The sequence below is a fragment of the Chiloscyllium plagiosum genome, chromosome 1 (genome assembly GCF_004010195.1).
Source record: "Chiloscyllium plagiosum isolate BGI_BamShark_2017 chromosome 1, ASM401019v2, whole genome shotgun sequence".
NCBI classification, from domain to species: Eukaryota; Metazoa; Chordata; class Chondrichthyes; order Orectolobiformes; family Hemiscylliidae; genus Chiloscyllium; species Chiloscyllium plagiosum.
The window spans coordinates 125,470,663-125,493,702 of NC_057710.1; the positions used below are offsets into that span (position 1 = coordinate 125,470,663).

The window sequence follows — 23,040 nt, forward strand, 5'->3', positions numbered from 1 at the left end:
TTTGGGCTCTGCTGACGCCTCAGCTAATTATATGGGCATATGATGGAAAAATGTACAGACCTGTATAAAAATGATAAATTCTGATCTCTGTATGTACATGTTTACATATGTATGGCATGACCAACTGTCCAGACCATCAAATTATTTTATGAATAAAGTATATTTTTGAAATAACAAAAAGAGCACTGGCAGGAAGCCAAAGTTATTTCTGACTCTCTGACTGAGCATTTCCCTGTGGCTTGTAGGTCTTCCTTAACAGAGGTGGTATGGACTCTGACTGGCATGTGAGATTTTCTTCACCCGCAATAAATACTATCATAGGCATGGCACATGATTTACCTTGTAATTTTAACAGTATAGGCTTCATTGTGAAGTCAGCTGTACTTTATATTCTGTCTTTGTCCTTCCATCTGTCTTGACAATTTGGTTCTTTTAACAATAATTACTTGCAATTCACAGTATCTCTAATGTATTCGTACAACTCAAGGCATTTTCAACAAAAGTTTGCCACTGACGCCCATAAAGAGAAATTAAGTTGATTGTCAGATGTCTTTTAAGGCTCATTTCAAAGAAGGAAAGCGTGAAAGTAAAAGACATTGCTGCATACGTGCTCTTAAATTCTTATCCCACAATAAGATTAAACAATGAAATGCATGTATCTTGAAATAAATGACAGTAATGTTTACCTTCAATGATTTATTTTACTTATATCGACTCAATCTTTTTCTTAAATTTCAATTTTAGATTTTAAAGAAGTCATGTACTGAGGTTTTGCATGTGGAACCATCTTCTGTATGTGCTGGACGTAAGTAAATCTGCTTGTGATGCATTGGAGTAGATTAGACTGCACGGTTGAATGGTGACCACTTTCAAGTTCCACAGCCACAAAACACCAAAAAACAGTATTGGAACAGGGCACTGCTGAGGGATTGCTGATAGCCACTTAAATCAGACTTTAGAGCTCAAATATATGTAAATTAAAGTAGCTAATGTCCATTTTGGGTCTTCTGTCAAATAGTAGGACTTGATGAATTTAAGCCACGACTTTATGAAGGAAAAGGGAGCATAGGTCAATGATGTTCCTTCCTTACCTTTGTTAAGGAGGCCTCCCCACATTATTGTTGTTCCAGGGAGAGGCCAGCTCGATGGAATTGTGTGCACTGCCTCGGGAGATAGATGGCAAGGGCGGTGGGCAGATGACAAAGCTACTTGGCCAGGTGATCCACCCTATTTAATGGGTTATCAGCTAATTTGTAGTCTTGACAGTCAGGATCTGAAAGGAGTGGCATGGTGGTAAGCACTGCTGCCTCAGCACCAGGGGCCAGGTTCAATTCCAGTCTCTGGTCACTGTGTGTGTGGAGTTTGCACATTCTCCCCATGTTCGTGTGGGTTTCCTCTGGATGCTCCTGTTTCCTCCCACATCCCAAAGATGTGCAGTTTAGGTGGTTTAGCCATGATAAATGTGGGGTTACAGGGCTAGGGTAGGGGGCTGAGTCTGGGTGGGATGCTTTTTGGAAGGTTGGTATAGACTTGATAGGCCTAATGGTCTCCTTCTACACTGTAAGGATGCTATAATCTGACACTTTTGTCCCTCCCACCCTTCCAAATAGTCTTAAAACTATTAACTTAATTTTAATGTATGTTTATGGTTTACATGTCCATGTCTTCAGAAAGGTTTATTATTCAAATATTGAATGTTGGGAGTGTTGTTGCTGAGAGAGAAAAAAATCTGCCTTAGATGAATTATCATAATATAATCCTTAATAAATATTTTTCTGTGACTTGGGGATATTTAAAAAGAGACTGGTTGTAAGCTGTCTTTGACAGAAAATAAATTGCTGATAACTTCTGACCCTTTTTGGAAACCTCTGAAAATGATGGGCAGCAGATAACACATTTTGGATTTGTTTCTTGCTGGTAATTTACTGCTGTGCTTCCTTATTTATCCAATCAACCTTTGTCAGTTTTCACCTCATAACTGCATAATTTAAGTTTGAGAATCTTGTTTGGATTGGGGTATGTCACATTTTTTTTGCAGTTCCAAAATGCCCACAAGGAGTCTGGATAGCTTTAAAGTAAAACGCAGCTTTATTACAATTAACTGGGAGACACTCACCTGGAATAATGAATGCTCTCCTAACATAGTTTTACGAAGATTTACATACTTTTCCTAATCACATGACATTGTAGCTCCACCTTTAATTATGCTAAGTGCCTAACTTTTGAGTTGACCAGAAGATGCCAGGCCAGCCCGAGCTTCAGGATTTTGACTATAAATTATCCTAGTTATGCCTGCTGGATCCTCTTTGAAGGTTTGCTGACTAATACCAACCAGTTTCGAGCACATTCCAGTGACCTTCACGATTTTATATTTTCATGCATCATCCTTAAAACGTGAGCTCCAAAAAGTTCGAAACTCAAAGTACAAAACATATCCCTGCATCTTGATCACCAGGAGGAAAGAAAAACAAGTTATAGTTAAAACTGTTTAAAATCTCACCTATAATGCAAATACAAATACCAGACCACAGCGGGTTAATATTTAGTTCAGTGACTGGAGACATTGAGACACTCGCATTCAAACAGAGAATTATTACTTCAATAAAACGTGAGGACAAGTTCGTCATCTTTAAAAGTTTGTTAGTCTTTCTAAATTGTTTTGCCTTCTCAACAATTTCTTCCAATCTTGGATTTTAATCTTTATTTCTTATCCTTTACTTTTAGTGGGAGTGAGGGGTACAAATGTTTTCCATTCGATGTCTTCCACTCCAGGAGCACCAGCTATCACAATAAGGCAGCTTGCTTCCACTCATCTCTGCAATGTTTAATATCTTTTGGCTGTGGAAATACCCTTTTATTCAAACAGAAAATGATCTACTTATCCATGAGGTTGTTTAATTGTCTGTCTTTCCCTGGTATCATAATTTTTCTTTCTCTGATATTGTTTAGCTCCTGCGTGAATCTCTCAAGTGGAGGGAACCTTTGTCTCCCTCCCTCTATCAAAGCTTTTGAACAATCAGCACACAAGGATTCCATTACTTGCAATGCCTTCCAGCACATCCTGGTGTTGCTTGCTGAGATACTTTAGGCTTTGTGGACTCCCAATTCCTGGTACCTTGGTCAGTCACTGACTGGCCATGTTGCAAAGGAGGAGGTTAACCTTATCTCAGCTCCTCAACTCTGTTTGAAGGTGCTTGATCACCCTGCTCACGGTGCCAGATTATTGTAGTTCTTAAATGACTATACAGTGTCCAGACAGTCTTAAAGTAAAACACAGATCTTATATCATTAACTAGGACACAATTACTCAGAAAGTATGTGTTATAATCAGTATGCGCATTCTCAGGTGAGAGTTTTATTTCCTGCATTAACTCCTACCTGCTCCAGTTACTGCTATTGGATTCAAGGCTAATTCAGCTCTTAGATAGCTTGAGATCCTGAGGGACCTATATCACTCACACTTTGGTTCAATTGTATTTGATTTTTGTTTTTGTCCATTTGATCATCCACTGTGGCATTACTAAATAACCCATCTTCATTAAAACAGTGCTAGAATTGTTTTATCCCTTGTTGGTTTTATCATTGATTGTTTTAGGAAGCTGTCATGAAGGATTTGTGAGAGGTAGGTTGTGCCTCACAAACCTTACTGAGTTCTTTGAGAAGGTGACCAAACAGGTGGATGAGGGTGAAGCAGTTGAAGTGGTGTATATGGATTTCAGTTGGGCGTTTAATAAGGTTCCCCATGATAGGCTATTGCACAAAATATGGAAGCATGGGATTGAAGGTGATTTAGCAGTTTGGATCAGAAATTGACTAGCTGAAAGAAGACAGAGGGTGATGGTTGATGGGAAACGTTCATCCTGGAGTTCAGGTAATAGTGGTGTCCTGCAAGGATCTGTTTTGGGTCCACTGCTGTTTGTCGTTTTTATAAATGACCTGGATGAGGGTATAGAAGGATGGGTTAGTAAATTTGCAGATGACACTAAGGTCAGTAGAGTTGTGGATAGTGAGGAAGGATGTTGTAGGTTAAAGAAGGACATAGATAAGCTGCAGAGCTGGGCTGAGAGGTAGCAAATAGAGTTTAATGCTGAAAACTGTGAGGTGATTCACTTTGGAAGGAGTATCAGGAATGCAGAATACTGGGTTAATGGTAAGATTTTTGGTAGTGTAGATGAACAGAGATCTCTGTGTCCATGTACATAGATTCCTCAAAGTTGCCACCCAGGTTGATAGGGTTGTTAAGAAGGCAAAAGGTGTGTTAGCTTTTATTGGTAGAGAGATTGAGTTTCAGATCCATGAGGTCATGCTGCAGCTGTACAAAACTCTGGTGTGGCCATACTTTGAGTATTGCATACAGTTCAGGTCACTACATTATAGGAAGGATGTGGAAGCTTTGGAAAGGGTTCAGAAGAGATTTACTAGGATGTTGCCTGGTATGGAGGGAAGGTGTTATGTGGAAAGGCTGAGGGACTTGAGATGTTTTCATTACAGAGAAGAAGGTTGAGAGGTGACTTAATTGAGACATATAGATAATCAGAGGTTTAGATGGGGTGGACAGTGAGACCCTTTTCCCTCGGGTGGTGATGGCTAACATGAGGGGACATAGCTTTACATTGAGGGGTGATATATAAAGGACAAATGTCAGAGGTAGTTTCTTTACTCACAGAGTAGTAGGGGCATGGAACGGCCTGCCTGAAACGTTAGTAGACCCTTCAGCTTTTAAGGGCATTTAAATGGTCATTGGATAGACATATGGATGAGAATGGAACAATGGACAGTAGATGGGCTTCAGATTGATTCCCCAGATCTGCACAAAATCGAGGGCTGAAGGGCCTGTACTGCACTGTAATGTTCTATGTTCTATGGTTCTATAAACTCATCTTCTCATTTTGATCTTGTTCCTATTATATGAGCATTAAAGCCTCAGTGATGATTATATATCCCTGCACAAGAAAGGAGATGTTGATGGGTTGACAAGTTGATTCTGGATTGAGGTGTTGCCATTAAGAATGTACCATGGAACAATTGTTCCCCATGCTTTTGTTTAATGCAAAAATGATGCAATGTCTAGGCTTGGCCTGCAAAGGTTCTTTACGTGGTAACGTAAGTGCCCTATTTGCAAAGCTGACTGATAATATTAAATTAGTTGGCACACTTGGGATTATTGGCAAATGCTATCCAGTTGTTCGAACACGTTCAGCATTAAACAATTTGTTCTGAGTTTTGCAAACACAGGCTGGTTGAGTATGGTCAAGTGCAGTGCTTATTGCAAATGGCCAAAGGGTCATGCTGTTCAATATTATCCATAAATCATTGAGGCTTTCAGCCTATTACTATACAGTAGCAATATAGAACAGCATGCTTCATCTGTTGCTCAAATTTCTGAGCTATCTTATCCTTCCAGGGTGATTTGCGACATTACTTTGCTACAAGTTCTATTTATTTCTTACTACATGATCTTTTCAATAGTTTAGCTACTTTTAAAGGACCTATAGACGTCTCCCAGAAGCATTTTTGATTTTTCTTAATCTCTACTTATACTGATTCTACCTCCCAATCTTTTCTGACAAGATCCTTTCTTACTACTAATCTTGCGTCATCACCTATGGTTAGGGCCACTTCTCCATTTCAACCCTGTCTCTCTTAAAAATACTGAATATCCTGGACTAAGAGAAGGCAATAATCTTGTGATATTGTTGCTTTACTGTTAACCAGAGACCCAGGTTCAAACCCTGCTATTGCAGATGGTGAATTCAGTGAAAATCTGGAATTCAGAGTCTAATGAAGACCATGAATCCATTATGGATTGTTGAAAAAGACTTGTAGGGAAGGAAACTGGCAATTAGGGTGATGGACAATAAACGCTGCCTAGCGATATCCTCCTCTTGCGAATGAATTTAAAAAGTAACTATTTTCCAACATTAGTTTCCTTTGTAATTGTGTCATTGTAATGGCAGTCCATGAACTGATTTATCTGTATTTGTGGCAATTGTTTAATCTATCTTGTTATGAACATTGAGATAAAGATTCTTAAGTTTTATTTTATATCACTATTCTCTGTGTGGATCTTATTTGCTGATGCAGTTATCATTAAACTCTGTCCCTTCATGTCCCACTTTGTTCATCTTTAACTAACTCAATACAGTGCTATGTTGTCTCAATTTCTCTCTTTAGATTTTGAAATCTCTCTTTAGTTGACTTATTTTTGTTTAAAGAGCTTTTGATAGTTCAAATGATCTCATTCCTGATGAAGGGCTTTTGCCCAAAACATCGATTTTCCTGCTCCCTCGATGCTGCCTGACCTGCTGTGCTTTTCCAGCACTACTCTGATCTTGACTCTGATCTTCTAGGATGCTGAGTCACACAGATTAGCTCCCTGGTTTTCCAGTACAACTACAATATCCTTGATTCAAAATCCCTTTTTCCCATGGCAATCTTTGACGCATCCATTTAATTCTTTTATCTGTTTGATACTATGCCACTTGTCACATGGTTCAGGTAACATGCACAGAATATTATTTCTGAAGCTCCATGTTTAAATTTGCATCCTAACTCCTCAAATTCACCCAATGCCAACAAACTTCAATTAGTACTCCAGGAAGTCTCTCTGTCGTACTGTTTTGGTTAAAAAAGGTTGCAGAAATACTAACAGGTTAATCATTAAGACACCTTGTACACACGGACCAAAACCCACATGCCACTTGTACAAAATCTAAACTTGAAAATAAATGATATTAATAATTATGTCAAATTAAATGTCTTACATCACAGTGTTATTAGTGGACTAACCAAATTGTTTTGCCCTTATGTGAACACTCTCTTAACTCTCTTAAATTATCAGACTCTTTATCTGACATTTTCATGATGATCAAAAATTATCCATAATTAAATTTTTGGTAATACTGAAGCTATTGCTTTTGAATCCCCAAAATATGATGCCAAATCACTACTGAAGTCCAGGTCAGAGATGTTAATGTCAGGTGACCCTGACCTATACAGGAAATCCAGGTAAAACCTTTACAAGACTATCAGAGATACCAAGAGGCAATGCCAAACTAAGTTTGAGGCCCAGACTAACCACACAGACACCTGTACTTGTGGCAAGGCTTACATGATATAATGGCTTACAGAGTGAAGTTGAACAGAATATGTTCCTACCTGATGAGCTCAACACATTCTACACTCACTTTGAACAGAAAGTCAGTGAAATTATGTCACCTGTCCCAACAGCTTCTGATGTGCTTGTACCCATGGTCACCACTGCAGGTACAGTTAGATTGGCTTTCTTGAGAGTGAACCCATGGATAGCAATTGCCGTGGCTGGAACCTCTCGCCTTGAGTCAGATCCTGTGTAGACCAGCTGCCAGGTGAATTTGCTGACACCTTTAAACTCTCCTTACTACGATCTGAAGTCCCCACCTGCTTCAATAAAACCACCATCGTCCCGGTTCCAAAGAAAAATCATACAGTATGACTCAATTACTACTTTCCAGTGGCTCTGACCTCAATAATTATGAAGTGCTTCGAGAGGTTAGTAATGGCTCACGTCACTTCCAAACTACCAAATGGCCTTGATCCTTTGCAATTCGCCTACCTGTGCAACAGGTCCAAAGCAAACTCCATCGCCCTGGTCCTATCCTCCTCCCTGGAACATCGAGATAACAAGGACACCTACGTCAGTATCTTACGTATTGACTACAGCTCCACCTTTAACACCATAATTCCACACAAAATCATCTCCAAACTCTGAGACCTAGGTCTTGGCTCCCCTTCCTGTAACTGGATCCTTGACTTCCTGTCCTATAGACTGCAATTCGGAAGAATAGGTGTCAACACCATAATCCTCAACACTGATGTACTGCAAGGCTGCATATTCAGTTCCTTAGTATACTCTTTTTATATACTCATGACTTTATGGCCAAATTCTGCACCAACTACCTTTTACAAGTTTGATGATGACACCACCATAGTGAGTTGGATCTCAAATAATAACGAGATAGAATACAGGAAAGAGATTGAGTGCTTAGCAGCATGGTGTAAAGACGACAATCTCTCCATCAACATAGCACAATGAAGAAGCTGGTTACTGACGTCAGGAAACGGAGTAGAGGACACCCCCTTGTCTGCATCAATGATCTTGAGGTGGAGATGGTTGAGAGTGTCAAATTCCTGGAATTGACAATCACCAACAATCTGCTCTGGACCCGCCCCACATCAGTGTGATGGTCAAGAAAGTGCAACAAAAGCTCTACTTCCTCAGGGGGCTGAGGAAATTCAGCATGTTCACAAAGACCCAGCCAATTTTTATAGATGCACCATAGGAAGCATCCTATCTGGATGCATCACATCATGGTTTGGCAACTGCTGTTCCCAAGACCTCAAGAAACTACTGAGAGTCATGAACATGGCCCAGTCCATCAAATAAATTAGCTTTCCATCCACTAACATCATCTGTACCTTCCCCCCCACCTTGTTCCGTCAGGCAGAATATATAAAAGTTTGAATACATGTATGAACAGATTCATGAACGGTTCTTCGCTGCTGTTATTAGACTTTTGAATGGACCTTTCAAATGTTAATTCTCTTCTCTCTCTCTCTCTCTCTCTCTCTGTATCATCTCTGTGGCTGTAACACTGTATTCTGCACTCTGGTTTAGTATCCTGATGCACTTTGTATGGTTCAACCTTCGTGTAGAGCATGTAAAACAACACTTTTCACTGTATCTCAGTACATGTTGATAGTATTTTTAAAAAATCACAGCCTTACCCTGCATTCTGAAAGCAGTCTGACATTGGCCCTCACTTTGTATGGTTCAACCTTCGTGTAGAGCATGTAAAACAACACTTTTCACTGTATCTCAGTACATGTTGATAGTATTTAAAAAAAATCACAGCCTTACCCTGCATTCTGAAAGCAGTCTGACATTGGCCCTGTGGGCTTGCAACTTTCATGTTTTATTTGATGCTGAGATGAGCTTCCAAGCTCCTATTTGTACCAACACTGAGGCTGTTTATTTCCACCTCCATAACACCACCTTACTTTGCCAATGCCCCGGCTAATCCAACTGCTGAAACCCTCCTTTATGCTATTGTTACCTTTAGATTTCACCATACCAACTGACGATTCCTTACTGGTGTCTCACATCCCACCCTGTGTAAATTTGATTGTGATCCAAAACTCTGATGCCTCTGTCTTAACTCAGATAAAGTCCCATACCCCAAGCATCCCAAATACCCTTTAATGACATTGAGTCCAGTTCGAACAATGCTGTGAATTTAAAATTCCCCTCCTTGTTTACAAGTTCTTTTGTTGTCTTGTCCCTCTCTATCTCTGTATTTTTCTGTCACTCAGCAACCTTCTGAAACATCTCTGCTCCTTTATTTCTGGCCTTTCATGCATCCCTGATACGACTAACTCTCCTTTATTGGCTGCACCTTTATTTGTCAGTGTCTTAAGTAATGGAATACCTCCCCTACCCCTCTCTTATTGCCTCTCTACCTGACTTTACTCCTTTAAGACATTTTTGAAAGCTACGTCTTTGACTCGCTTTTGGTCATCTGATCTAATATCTACTGTTGTAGCTTGGAGTCATACTTTATTTTACAATACATGTGAAGTATCTTTGTTTGTTTTGTAGGTGAGGTTGAGTATATGGGATGTATGGAATGGACTTTGGATGTCTTGGGAGGGTTGGACTCTGAAACAGTAATGGCTTAAAAAAGTGTGGAATCGGGTTGATATGAGATAGATAAAAGGAATAGAGTGATTATTGCATAGGAAGGTGGAATGCCTTGGGCCAGTTATTTAATTAAGTGCTGTTGCAATAAGAATGTTGTTTTCACTGCAAATGTTTTACTGCTAACATTACAATAATCTGAATCCTACAGCATGATTCATCCCAATTCTATCTGGTAAATTGAGTCCAAGTACAAAAGGAATCCTTGAAGACCGAGCCTGTAGCTGTATTTCTGAGCTTTGCATGGGGTAATAAATAAAACAAGCTGATTCTATCACCAAGTACAGGTGTTAATGCAAAATGAATAGTGTGCAATTGAATGTAGACAAAAAGGTTACATAACGATGCAATAGAATATTGCATTGCTCGGCTGACGAGGAAAATTAAACTTTTGTTTTTCATAATGGGGTTGGGGGAAGAAAGTTTTCAATTGAACTTCCAATGTGGAAAAACTGAAAATTTATCAATAGAAATGAGTGATTTCAAAGGGTTGCATCCGAAATGTTGACTACTCCACCTCCTGATGCTGTCTGGCTTGCTGTATTCTTCCAGCCTCCTGCTTGTCTACCTGGGATTCCAGGATCTGCAGTTATTTTGTCTCTAGCCAATGCTGATTTTAAGCCTCTCTATCCTCTCCATATGCATGCAAGTGCCTTTGCTGTACAGTGTAAGATTGCTAATAATCTAACTTACTCTTAAAGCAAGTTGATTCCTTCCTTCAGACTGATTGTAGCTGAATATCGCTGTAGTTCAAATTGCTTTCAAAAGCTATTTGAATAGTCAGGGCTGTTCATATATTTTTTGTGATGGGCTTTCCAAAATGTTAAGCATTTATTGTTTTCAATTCTGATCACCACACTGTAGGAAGGATGTGGAGACTTTGGAGAGGGTGCAAAAGAGATTTACCAGCATTGTGTGTTAGTTATAAGGAAAGGTTGGACAAACTAGGACTCTTTTCGTTAGAGCATTGGAGGCTGAGAGGTGCCCTGACAGAAGTACAATATGTGACATTGTGAGAAGTGTGGATAGTTGGAGTATTTTTCCCAGAGTGGAAATGTTAAATACTAGGAGGCATAGGTTAAGGAGGGAAAGTTTAAAGGAGATGTGAGAGGGATGTTTTTTACATAAAGGGTGATAGGCACCTGGAACTCATTGCCAGAGGAGGTAATAGAAGTATATACATTAGTGAAGTTTAAGAGGCGTTTAGACAGACACATGAACAGGCAGGGAATCGAAGGTTACAGATCATGTACGGACAGATAGGATTGGTTCAGAATGGCATCGTGATTGGCACAGAAATGGTGGCTGAAAGGCCTGTTCTTGTGGTGCGCTGTTCTATTTGTTTAGGATTAGGGACCTTTGAACATCTGTAAGTTCCTTCTTGCTCAATGCTAAAACAAAGTACAAATAATTTTGATATTGGTTGATCTTTTCTAACCGTCAATATTCCAACTGCCTGTTATACATTTTTGCAGATGCTGGAGATCAGAGTTGAGAGAGTGGCACTGGAAAAGCATAGCAGGTCAGGCAGCATCCGAGGAGCAGGAGAGGCGATGTTGCAGGCATAAACCTTTCCTCAGGCATAAGCCCTTCTTGATGAAGGGCTTATGCCTGACTGACTGACTGATTGATTGTGCTTTTCCAGCATACACTCTCAACTGTGTTATACATTTTTCCCAATTTTCATTTTCATTGATAATCATGAGAAATATATAATGACTGGTTGGTCTGTGATTTCTCTAAGATACAAGTACCTTTTGTGACATGTAGCCGACTCCTTCCAGCTGTAAGATAGAGTTTGTGATCAAAACCTATCCGATTCACCTCCGTAATTATAGTCGATTGGAGGTCTTATGGAACTTTGAAGTAGGTTTGATTGTTTGGGATTTTATGTTCTAGCAGTTTAGAAATAAAACCGAAAATGTTGGAGAAATATTCTGGCATTCTGTTATTCTGTTTTGTTGCTTTTCTATGATTTCCTCATGATCAAATCACACAATTGAATTGGCCATACTAAATTGCCCGTAGTGTTAGGTGTAGGGGTATGGGTGGGTTGCGCTTCGGCGGGTCGGTGTGGACTTGTTGGGCCGAAGGGCCTGTTTCCACACTGTAGCTAATCTAATCTAATCAATTTACAGTACCAGAGCTAACTGTTTGTGAACCAGAAATTATGCTTTTATATTGTGCCCTTCCTGACGAAAAGGCAGGGTATTATTTGGGCACAAACTAAGCTTGATACAATACAATTCTCTGTGAATCATTCGAATGGTAAAACTCAGATTGTACAAACTATTTACCAATGCACAAAAAGAATTTCGCAAATAACATTAAAAATAATATTTAAAATTACCATAAGCAAAATAAGCAATGGGTAAATATCAATTTTGTGAAAAAGCAGTCCTTCGAAAATGTACAATTTTGGATTGATACATTGATAAATGAAAATGAAAGATCAGTTCTCAGAAGATTTCTCTTCCTCCCTCATTTGACCTTAACTGAAGGAAATGCAATGATTTTATTTTCGATATTAACGAGTATCAAGCAGGATCAGGATCCGGGGTAGTTGAGCACTACCTTAATTAGAACATTTATTCTCCATTGGTAACAATTAGGAATTAGACATGTTGCACTATTTGATGGTTCACTAAATTGCAGTGTTTCTTGCACAGAGCTAAGTAAGGTATTGATACTATCTTGCGCATGTTCAGTATAATGAAATTTACCTTACTATGATCTGGTATTTCTGCACTTACAGAAGAATTTGAGGTTGTGCTAAGAGGAAATGGATTCACAGCAGGAAGAGGCACAGATCTGATTGTGTGTAGATACTACATAAATGATTCAACCATTATAAGTAAGTATGCGTACACATCTGTGTTAATGTCAAAATATTGTTACTGATAATCACTTAATTTTATGGACTAATTTCATTTTTCAATATTCACAATAATGGACATTAAAGCCTGAAAGCTACAGCAAGGAAGTGTTTGCAATTTAAGGATGTACAAGTTTATTCTTTTGGATCAGATGACAGTTTGGTTAAATTCTTGCAAGGTTTTCTCTGGTATTGATAATTCAGAGAATCATGTACTTGGTAAAACTGTCTCACAGCATGACATTGATTGTGAGGAATAATTCCATGAGTATGACTATGTCCCCATGCCGTCATGTCCATGATTGGGTATGTCCTGTCTTACTGACAGGTCAGACCTACCAGAGGTGCAACTCAATTGTATGTAGTTGAGAGGGAGTTTGCTAACACTGCTCCACATGGAATCTTACAGCATAAGGGCAAACATACCTCCTGCTGATTAATACCTAACACCCCATCCATATCCACCTCTACCTTCATTGACGAATCAGTACAGTTCCATGGAAGTCATTGCCACAGAAGGCTATGGAAGCCAGGTCAATGAGTACATTTAAAGTAGAAATAGATAAGCTGGAAGGTTCATTTCCAGATGTTTCATCACCCTACTACGTAACATCTTCAGACCCCATCTCCCACCCCCCTGAGAAAAGGAACAGGAATTGACCACCACAGGAAATGACATCACCAACCCAAAGAAACCCAAACATATAAATAGAAAGCAGGAATTTTCAGCAGTGCTTCGCTTGAGGCGCACTGAAGATGTTACCTAGTAGGATGACGAAAGGGGAATTAAACCTTCCAGCTCAGCAGGCAAACCTACATCCAAAACTTCAACCTGAGCTACAAATCTTTTCAAAACTCGCTAAGAGATGGATATGTTCTTGATTGCCAATGGGTATCAAAGGTTATAGGGAGAAAGTGGGAAAATGGGATTGAAAACCTATCAGAGCTGAAAATGTGTTGCTGGAAAAGTGCAGCAGGTCAGGCAGCATCCAAGGAGCAGGAGAATCGAAGTTTCGGGCATAAGAACTAATTTTCCAGCAACACATTTTTCAGCTCTGATCTCCAGCATCTGCAGTCCTCACTTTCTCCTAGTTGGAAACCTATCAGCCATGATTGAATGGCAGAGCAGATTCAATAGGCCAAATGTCCTAATTTCTGCTCTGATGTCTTATGGTCTTATGTTGAGTACAACTTGGAAGAAGTGTTGAAGATTGCAAGGATCCAGAATGTACTTTCAGCTGGGAATCTTCAACATCGATCACCAAGAGTGGTTGAATAGCACCACTATTAACCGAGCTAGCTGAGCCCTGAAGGACATTGCTGCCAGATTGAACTGCCCGCAGCCGTTGAGGGAACCTACAAGAGGGAAAACCTGGTTTGCCTTTGACATCATTAGTCGACCTGCCGCAGATGTACACCTCAGTACCAATTAAGGTGACCCCTGCATAGTCTTTGTGGAGATAAAATCCCATATATACATTTAAGATACCCTTCACCATGTTGTGCTAAAAGGGACAGATTTTTATGCAGCTGAAGACTGGGCATCCATGAGCCATAAGCAGCAGGAGAATTGTGTTCAACCTGAAATCAATCTGAAACATAACGTCATGGAATGTACCCCATTCTACCATCAAGCCAGGAGAACAACTCTGATCAATGAAGAGTGCAGTAGTGCATGCCAAGTGCAACACCAGGCATAGCTAAAAATGTTAGCCTGGTGAAGCTACAACACAGGAGAACTTCTGTGCCAAACAGCAGAAGCAGCATGGGATAGACAAGCTGATAGTAATGCTGGACAAGGCCGATCCCAGAATAAAATCTAGACTGATAGCTCGTATATTTTTACAGTTGGCTAATGTGATGGAAAGTCACTTACTGGATTTAGGTAACCTCACCTTGCATGATATTGGGACCATCAACTGGGGGCACGGTGTCTGTTGACAGGAGACCCTGCCTGTCTGTGATCGATGCGTGGGCCACCACTGAATTACCAAACTGGATGTCAAATGGCTCATTAAGAAGCTGAGAATCCTGCGTCATCCTCTTGTCTTTCCATTTCATTGTGGGAAGTTTACCACTGCCAGAAGAATGACATGGATCCCCAAACTACATTTACATATTCCCAGTCACCATGTGTCCCACTGTACAGGCTGCATTAAATCCAGCCCATAGTATTCTCATGTTTATGAAAATGCAGAGACAATTTCTGAGAATTATTTTCACTGAGAGAAGCCATGAAATATGCAGTTTCTTTCTCTACCTTTGAGTGATCGAATTTATTCCATTTTGGTCTACTTGATTTTGAAGTTAGTTTTGTAGAATATTTGTATTGGTTTCATACAAATGTGCTATTCTTGCTGCAAAGTTTAACATTTTCTTTGTAACAGAAATGCTTAACTTATACTTTTGGAATTAAGTTTGTTCGTTAATCGGCTCAGTATAAGGAACTCATGCAATGATTCATTTTCCAGCTGAGAAACCAAGTAACATGGTGACGGATAATTATCTGCTGTGTCCAGCGCCTGTGCTACAGGAAGCAGGCCAGTAAGTACTCCATTCATATACATCTAAAATTAAAAATAGTTGAACATTTGACGGAATATTATTGAATCCCACTACATTCTGCCCTGCTTCCAGTTTCATTGTTGCTCACTACTTTGTCTTGTATCAGCATGAGCAGGATTTATTTTACATTTGATGGTTAACCAAAGTGAGGGTCAGCAATCTTGTTCATCTCAGCAGTTTTGGTTAATGATGGTCTGCCATTACTTCCCACACTCGGCTATGCAGTGAGGGGCTGGGTCCGTAATCTACTTCAGTCAGAACGAGAGCTGATCCTGCGCTGTTGGCAATGTTCTAAACAACATGCTAGCCAGCTAGTTAACTAAGCCAACCAATTGCCCTTGAGGTGTATGCAAAGTTGTTGAAGGATTCCTTGTGACTGATTCTGGCAAGCTCCCAGAATGTGAGAGAGGTATGAAGTGGTTTCCTTGAATTGATCTTTGAGAGGGGATGTGAAGAGGCAAGTAAGACTGGCAGAGGGAATATGAGAATAAGATCGTGGTTAGGGTAAAAGGGAACCTTATGCCCAAAATGTCGATTCTCTTGCTACTTTGATGCTGCCTGACCTGCTGCGCTTTTCCAGCAACACATTTTTAAGCTCTGATCTCCAGCATCTGCAGTCCTCACTTTCTCCTAAAAGGGAACCCAGACATCATCTACCAACCTTTTTTTTTTGGCATTCATAGGACGTGGACATCACTGGTTGTGCCAGCATATATTGTCCATCCCTTGTTGCTCTTAGTGATACCTAACTGGTGATGAGGCTGAATCCTTGAATTGCTGCAGCCCTTTGATGTAAACATGTAAATAGTAAGCTAGTAATAAGAGGTGGGGTGTTACTTTTACCAATCCTTTGAGGTGAAAATGACCATTCAATGGGTGGTGTAGTTAAATTCTACCAGGTACGCAGGTGGTTTCGAAGGGTATTCCGCACCTGGTCCTGCTGCAAATAGGACAGAGTGATCCTTACTAAGGAAGAGGGTGCTACCAAACTATCAGCGAGATAGCAGTGGTAGAGGTGATTGGTAGAATATACTGCAAGGCTGGTTATATTTAGAATGGTTAAGTTGTTGGTCTAGTTGATTGGGGACCCAAATTATGGATGTACGGGTGGGAAAGAAAGCAAAAGTTGCCTGGTCTGCGATTGAAAGGGGGTATAGGAATATGGTAGCCTTTTATTCAAGAAAGGCTGCAGGGTGACTACTTCTATTGGCCAGTCATTTTAACAAAACTGGTGAGAATTGTAGGCAAGGGAGGGGTAGGGGAGGGTGGAGGGAGGAGGGGTGGGGCTGTGGTCACCAGGCACTTGGAGAAATTGGAGTTATTTAAGGAGAGCCGGCTCAGAGTTGTAAAAGGCAGGTTGTGTTTGACTAATGTGATTTTCACTACACTAAATTAATACAGGCAAAACTCAGGGAACGTGTTGGCTGACCAGATGGCAATTCTTGGTAACTTTGGGTTATACCTAAAATGTTGACTTCTTCACCTACTGATGCTACCTTGCTTGCTGTGTTCTTCCAGCCTCCTATTTGTTTACTTTGGGTATCTTTGAGCAGAAGTACAATGGATTGGAAAGTACCTCTGCAGCTTGCAATTCACACCAGATTGAAGGTGAAGAGGTGTGTCTTGAGAAGGGGTGCAAAGAGTAGAATAAAAGGTTAACTATTGAACATGTACTTAGAAAGATCTGTCCATTATGATGTCAGGATCACATGATAGTAGAGAGACTTTAGAAGAAGGAGCGACAGCTCAGAACTCATGCTCAGTCATCAGATGTGAACCACAATTCTATTGTAGAAAAGTGCATCCCAAACATCCTCAAGGAGACAATAAAATGTGGTGCAGAACCCAGCAGCATTTGGAAGAGTGGCCAAGGGCCTGAAGGATACAACTTGAAGCAAGTTGGGGAAAAGCTTGAGAAAATATTACCCAGTAATTAGAGAAAAGAGGAAAGCGGTACTGGATGAAATGTTCTCACAGAAAACGGAAATGGATTCCATCTTACTGCATCGGTAACCAATTGAACATGTGGAATACAGCCTAGGAATCTTGCAGTGAATAACTCACTACCTGACTCCCCAAAGCCCTGTCCACCATCTGCAAGGCTCAAGTCAGGAGTGTGATGGAATGCTTCCCATTTGGCTGGATGGGTGCACCTCCAACAACATTCGAGAAGCTAGACACCATCCAGAATAAAACAACCCACTTTATTGGTTTGACATCTACAAGCATCCACTTGCTCCACAACTACAATCAGTAGCAGCAGTGTGTGCCATCTACAAGATGCACTGCAGAAATTCACCCTTTGGCAGCACCTCCCAAACCCATGACCATTACCATCTAGAAGGACAAGGACAGCAGATACATGGGAACACCACCACAAGCAAGTTCCCATCCAAATTCCTTTCCATCCTATCTTGGAAATAAATTGCCACTCACTGGGTCAAAATCCTGGAACTTCCTTTCTAACAGCATTGTGGGTCAACCTACTGCAAATGGACTGCGGCAGGTCAGCACCAAATTCTCAACATCAGCTGGGGTCAGACAATAAATGCTGGTCTCGCCAGCAATGCCTACATCTCCTGAATAAATATTAATACAATAGGAACATAGAAACACTACTTAAGAGCAGGATATGGCAAAGTGGAATTGGTCACAATCTCTCATGCTATGCACATTGAGACAGAATCCATAGAAGGGTAAGGGAAGAGTATTCTCTGTTTTACAATACTCCCATTGTGAAGTGTGTCCCACTTGAACTGCATGCAGCTCCTCCTGTGGCTAGGCAGGTCATTATGAATCAGGATAACATTCTAGAAAGGATTATTCAGTGAGCAGAAGGAAAGCTGCATTCAAGAAATGGAAGAACCAGAAGGCAGAAATGTAAACCTTATTTGGGGAATCCAGGAATTAAAAACAAATGCAAGTGCACTAACACCAAGTCGGTGGACACCTTATAGATTTGAAACTCAATGTAGGAGCAGCAAACTCAATATTTTCCAATGAGTAGCAGTTGCTGAATTAAGTAATTTGACAGTCATCTTCACTCCATTTCCAAAGTCCAGGAGGGATCACATTGAAATTTAAAGGGCAGTTGGCTACCAGGTTACAACTCAAAGTCAAAGAAATCTCTGAAAATATATGCATCTTTCAGAACCAAGAATCCTCACTATCAAACAGTAAACATGAATGGATTTGAAATGGGCTTTTAAAGTTGATGAAGTCCAATCAGGAACAAAGAAATTAGTTCATGATGGAATTCCTGAAGTGGCTCAGTGACTTGGATAAAATGAAAACTGCAACGCACGTCAAACTGAGAGACTGCCCAAAATTGTTTCATATGATGTGGCTAGCGCTGGCTGGGCCAGCATCTATTTTCTCCCCTAAAAGAAATGAATAAACTAAAAGTGTGTTTATAATAATCACCAGTCACTACGTGATCACATAATGGCTAGTTTCACATGGCAGAGTTTTATTGAATTCATATGCAACTACCTGCTGTGGTGGGGTATGAACCTGTCTGTCCCCAGAACATTAGCTTGAGATTCTTGATTGTCTATTGCTGAGCCACTGCTGCCATGGAATTTATCTGTTTGCATGTAACTCTTATGACAGGCAAGGGCCATCGGTTCACAGCTGCTCTGTATGGTTCCTGAGCTTTGCCAAGGGCACAGCAGACAGGGGGAAATGGGCACCGAGCTGTGCAAGCAGAGACATTGAGCTCCTGGTGAATGGGGTGGCGCAGAACTTCAACTTCCTCTTCCCCAAGGACCATCAATGAAAGCCATGACAGCAGACCATATTGTGAGGATGCCTCCAGAATCTACGCAGTCTCAGTCATCTGAAGGAATGCACAGCATCATACGAAAAGGTCCATGACCTCCTTCACTTCACCAGTAGAAGGGCCACCATTTTGTCTCTGATACCTCGGGTTCACTCTATTTCAGCTACTGTACAAACTTTCCTCCAAGGCTCATGCTCTACGCTTCTCACGAATCCCTGCAACACCTTTCAGTCACTGTCACCCACGCCAATGCCTGACAGCACTAACCCTGCATGTGCTCTGGGCCACATATAATTAGTCAGTTGGGACACCACCCCATCTGCACCAAAAGTAACACTGTCCCTCCTGCTTTCATATTCTTTCACAGATAACTTTGACTGTCTTCAGTAGCTGACTTACTGTGTCTAAGATCCTCAACTGGTATTGGAAGCTGTCTGTAACGTATTGCATTGTTACTCCCTAACTGAAAGCTATTCTCCCTTGACTGAGGCCTGCAGACAATCATAACAAGTTTCCTTCCTTTTGTATTTGTGCTAAATAGCCGGGCAAGTCAGAATGAATATGAGCTTGGTATCTCAGGCTGAGGGGACAAAGTGCAGAAAGGCAAGGCAAGCTGTAACTGATCCTGTAAGCCTCAGAGAGGCAGTAAGCTGTAACTTGAGCAAAGAGCCTGGAGATGCAGTCCAGTGCAGTCCCTGAGCTGGGTGTATTCTTGAGCACACAGTGTCACAGCTGCAGCTTTGTGATGATGGTTACCATTGCAACCCACGGAATATATTGAAGTGCAGAAGTGGAATGTAAGTGGATCAGAGATGTACCATGAGCATTCTTAGAGGCTGGCATATATCCACTGTCAGTATGTGTGATGGGGGTTGCATGTTGCTTGTGCTCATGGAACATGCCCGCAGATGTTGGTGTCTGGTGTTCAACATAAAGCAAGTGTTGAGCTGAACCTGCTAGGTACTCTTTGTGCTTTACATGTTGGGTTTTGTCAATGTCTAGCTTGTTTGGTGAGTTTGAGTAAGATAGAAAGCTGAGTATTGGGGAGGCAAATTATGGTATTAACAAGATGTTTAACAAGCTAAAATTACCATCAATTGATAACTCGCCATTGGGCAGTGAAAAACTTGTCTCGGCACTTCTGAAAAGCATAAGAGATGGAGCAAAATGCTCTTTAAGTTGAGATTGGCCTCATTAGACTTCTCTCTAATTCTGAGTAAAATGTTGCAGTAGCCCACATCATTCAGACTTCAAGAAGATTCCATCCATAGAAATATATCATGAAGATATGGCCTTCGAGCCCTAAAATCCCAGGAGCATTTCCAATCTGCAAACTATTGACATCCTGATATCCAATTAAATAGTTTGAGGTTAAAATTATACTTCATTTCCTTTTGTAAAGCATGTTAACATCTTGGTCATGTGTAGTCAAAAACGTTTTGGTACATTCATACGTCACATCTCAAAGTGCAATTTTGCCCAATTTGAGATAAATCATATTGTGATTTATGATATTGGCCAAAACCTCAGATCCCTGCAAGACACAAATTAAGATAAATAATAAAATTGACAGCTTTCCTACTTTTAACTGTAGTGCCTGGAGTAAGAATTGTTGATAGAATTTTCTCTGATGACTGTTTGCTTCTAACTCCAGAGTTCATTTGACAGATGTTTGTAACTTCCCAGAATAGCCACTTCAGGCCTCTTCAAATGATGCTCTAGGCTTTCCCAAATGCAAGCCCAGACCTCAGGGAATGTAGCTAAAGGCTTTCTCCAACACACCCTCCAGGCTTTTCCCCCACCAGATGCTCAGTGCTTTAACCACTGGATATGTTCACCATAGATGTTAATGACTTTTAATCTGCTCATTCAGATTAGCATTTTGTTCTCAGAGTTATCCTTGATTTAAAAAAGGACCGGCAAACTTCTTAGTGAAATGAGTGAATAAGCTCCAACAAAGTTTTTAGATGAAGAGCAAGGCTTAAGTCTGTTTTTTTATTGTTGAACAAATTGCACTTAGACATATTTCATTCTTGATCTTATCAGCAGTGATAAGAACATTTTCACTTCCACTTCCTGTTTAGCTAGGTTTATAAATTACAGCCTTTTATCTGTTTCTCAACTAACTTCAAAGGATCATTGTCGTGCATTAGCTAAAATATTTTAGTTAAATCTCAAAGAAGCCAGTTTAGTTTACAAAGGGTTTTTTCTGCTTATTTACAGTATCTAATGTGCCAGTCTACAAAAGCTGTATATTATTATTGATGATATAGGGTTAATGTGATGTTGCTTACTAGTACATGATGTCAGAGCATGACAATTTGTATAAAAACAAAGAATTAGGCATTCAGAGTTTTCTTCACTCTTGTATTTGTATAAAAACAAAGGTATATTGAATTTTAATTTTATAGATTTGAAAAAGTACAGTCTTTTAAAAGTACATGTTCTTAAATGTATAATATTTGGTTTTATTTTGTTTGTGTACATTATGGTGCATGGGATGTTGGTACAGTTTACTTTTTTGCTCTGTTAACATGTGTGATCAGATTGGTTCTGCATGAGTGTCTAGATCTTTATCATCCTGTGTTACCTAGATTAACATTATGTTGCTATGACAGATTGCCCATATCATTTAATTTTGCCTAATTCACAATTTGAAAAAAGTTTTGTAGTTTTTACCGCACCATCATCCTAAATCAGCCTGTGGTTTAAATTTTCCAATTATGTATTAGTTAAGGAGAAGCATTGCCCATTTGCCAAGAATGTGCTTTCATAATAGGGCGGCACGGTGGCACGGTGGTTAGCACTGCTGCCTCACAGCGCCAGAGACCTGGGTTCAATTCCCGACTCAGGCGACTGACTGTGTGGAGTTTGCACATTCTCCCCGTGTCTGCGTGGGTTTCTTCCAGGTGCTCCGGTTTCCTCCCACAGTCCAAAAATGTGCAGGTTAGGTGAATTGGTCATGCTAAATTGCCCGTAGTGTTAGGTGTAGGGGATTGGGTCTGGGTGGGTGTGCTTCGGCGGGTCGGTGTGGACTTGTTGGGTCGAAGGGCCTGTTTTTGTAAGTAATCTAATCTAATCTAATAATATTCCCCACTTTGTAAGTAAGCATCAAAAGTGACTTCAACTTCTCTTGACCTTGCAGCTTCCTGATCTCACTTCTTTTCCAGGACAATTTTTTCCCTCTAGCCCTCTATCTCAGATCTAGCCATCCAAAAACTGGAATTATCCAATATATTGGATATTTTTCTCTCAGGAATAGAAGAAAGGTGGAAGAGAGAAGGTAATCAGTGATAGTTGTGCTCTCAATAAAGTTGAACCTGTTGAAGCTTGTTATGAGATACCTGTCCCTTTCTTCCCTATTCTCAGGATACAAATCTTGGGATCATCCTAGCTTCAATCTTACTCTTTTATACCTTGTTGGGTGGGGGGCGGGGGGTGTGACCTATATTATAATGCTCTTCATTGTAGTTTCTCAAACTACTGAACAAAAATTCCAAGGCATTGTCAGTTGTTGAGTGAAATCATGTAAATCGAGGTGTGGTGCTACAGTTAAACAGTGGTCCAATTGAATATTAACATTCTTCTTCCCCTTTTGCGATTCAGTCAGAGGGAAATGTTTACATTTATCATTTTGGCACTCCTGGTCTGATGTTTGTTGGGGAAGGTGACGGTGGTGGTGTTTTGTAGTGACTATAAAATTTGACATTACACAGAACCCCTTGTTGAAATTGACTGTGGACTTTAATGTTTTTCTAGCTGGCTGAGTGAACAAAGGGTGAGATAGATGGCTGCAGCTTGAGGGGAGGTGGGGCAGGATCACAAGTGGAGAGGAAGAGAGGGGAGATTGGAGGTGAGGGGGAAGGATACTGTTGAAAACCAGGGGAGGGAGAGTTGTGGGGTTTGGGTAGAAAAGGATGTTGGATGAAAGCAGGTTAACTTGGGTTGAAAGGTGTGGTGCTGGAAAAGGCCAGGCAGCATCCGAGGAGCAGGAGAATCGCCGTTTCGGGCATAAGCCCTTCTTCAGGAATGAGGCTGGTGTGCCAAGTGGGCTGAGATAAAAGGTGGGGGTGGATATTGGGG

At 40.5% G+C, this 23,040-nt stretch overlaps 1 protein-coding gene across 1 annotated transcript in view; it reads left to right on the top strand.

Moving 5' to 3' along the window:
• The window catches only part of antxr2a (ANTXR cell adhesion molecule 2a), a 232,866-nt gene that overhangs the window by 78,600 nt on the left and 131,226 nt on the right, over positions 1 to 23,040 (top strand). Inside the window, exons 8-10 of the mRNA XM_043696278.1 lie at positions 745 to 805; positions 12,492 to 12,590; positions 15,083 to 15,155. Of these exons, the coding sequence (XP_043552213.1) occupies positions 745 to 805; positions 12,492 to 12,590; positions 15,083 to 15,155 (233 nt within the window). The remainder of the gene's footprint in view (positions 1 to 744; positions 806 to 12,491; positions 12,591 to 15,082; positions 15,156 to 23,040) is intronic.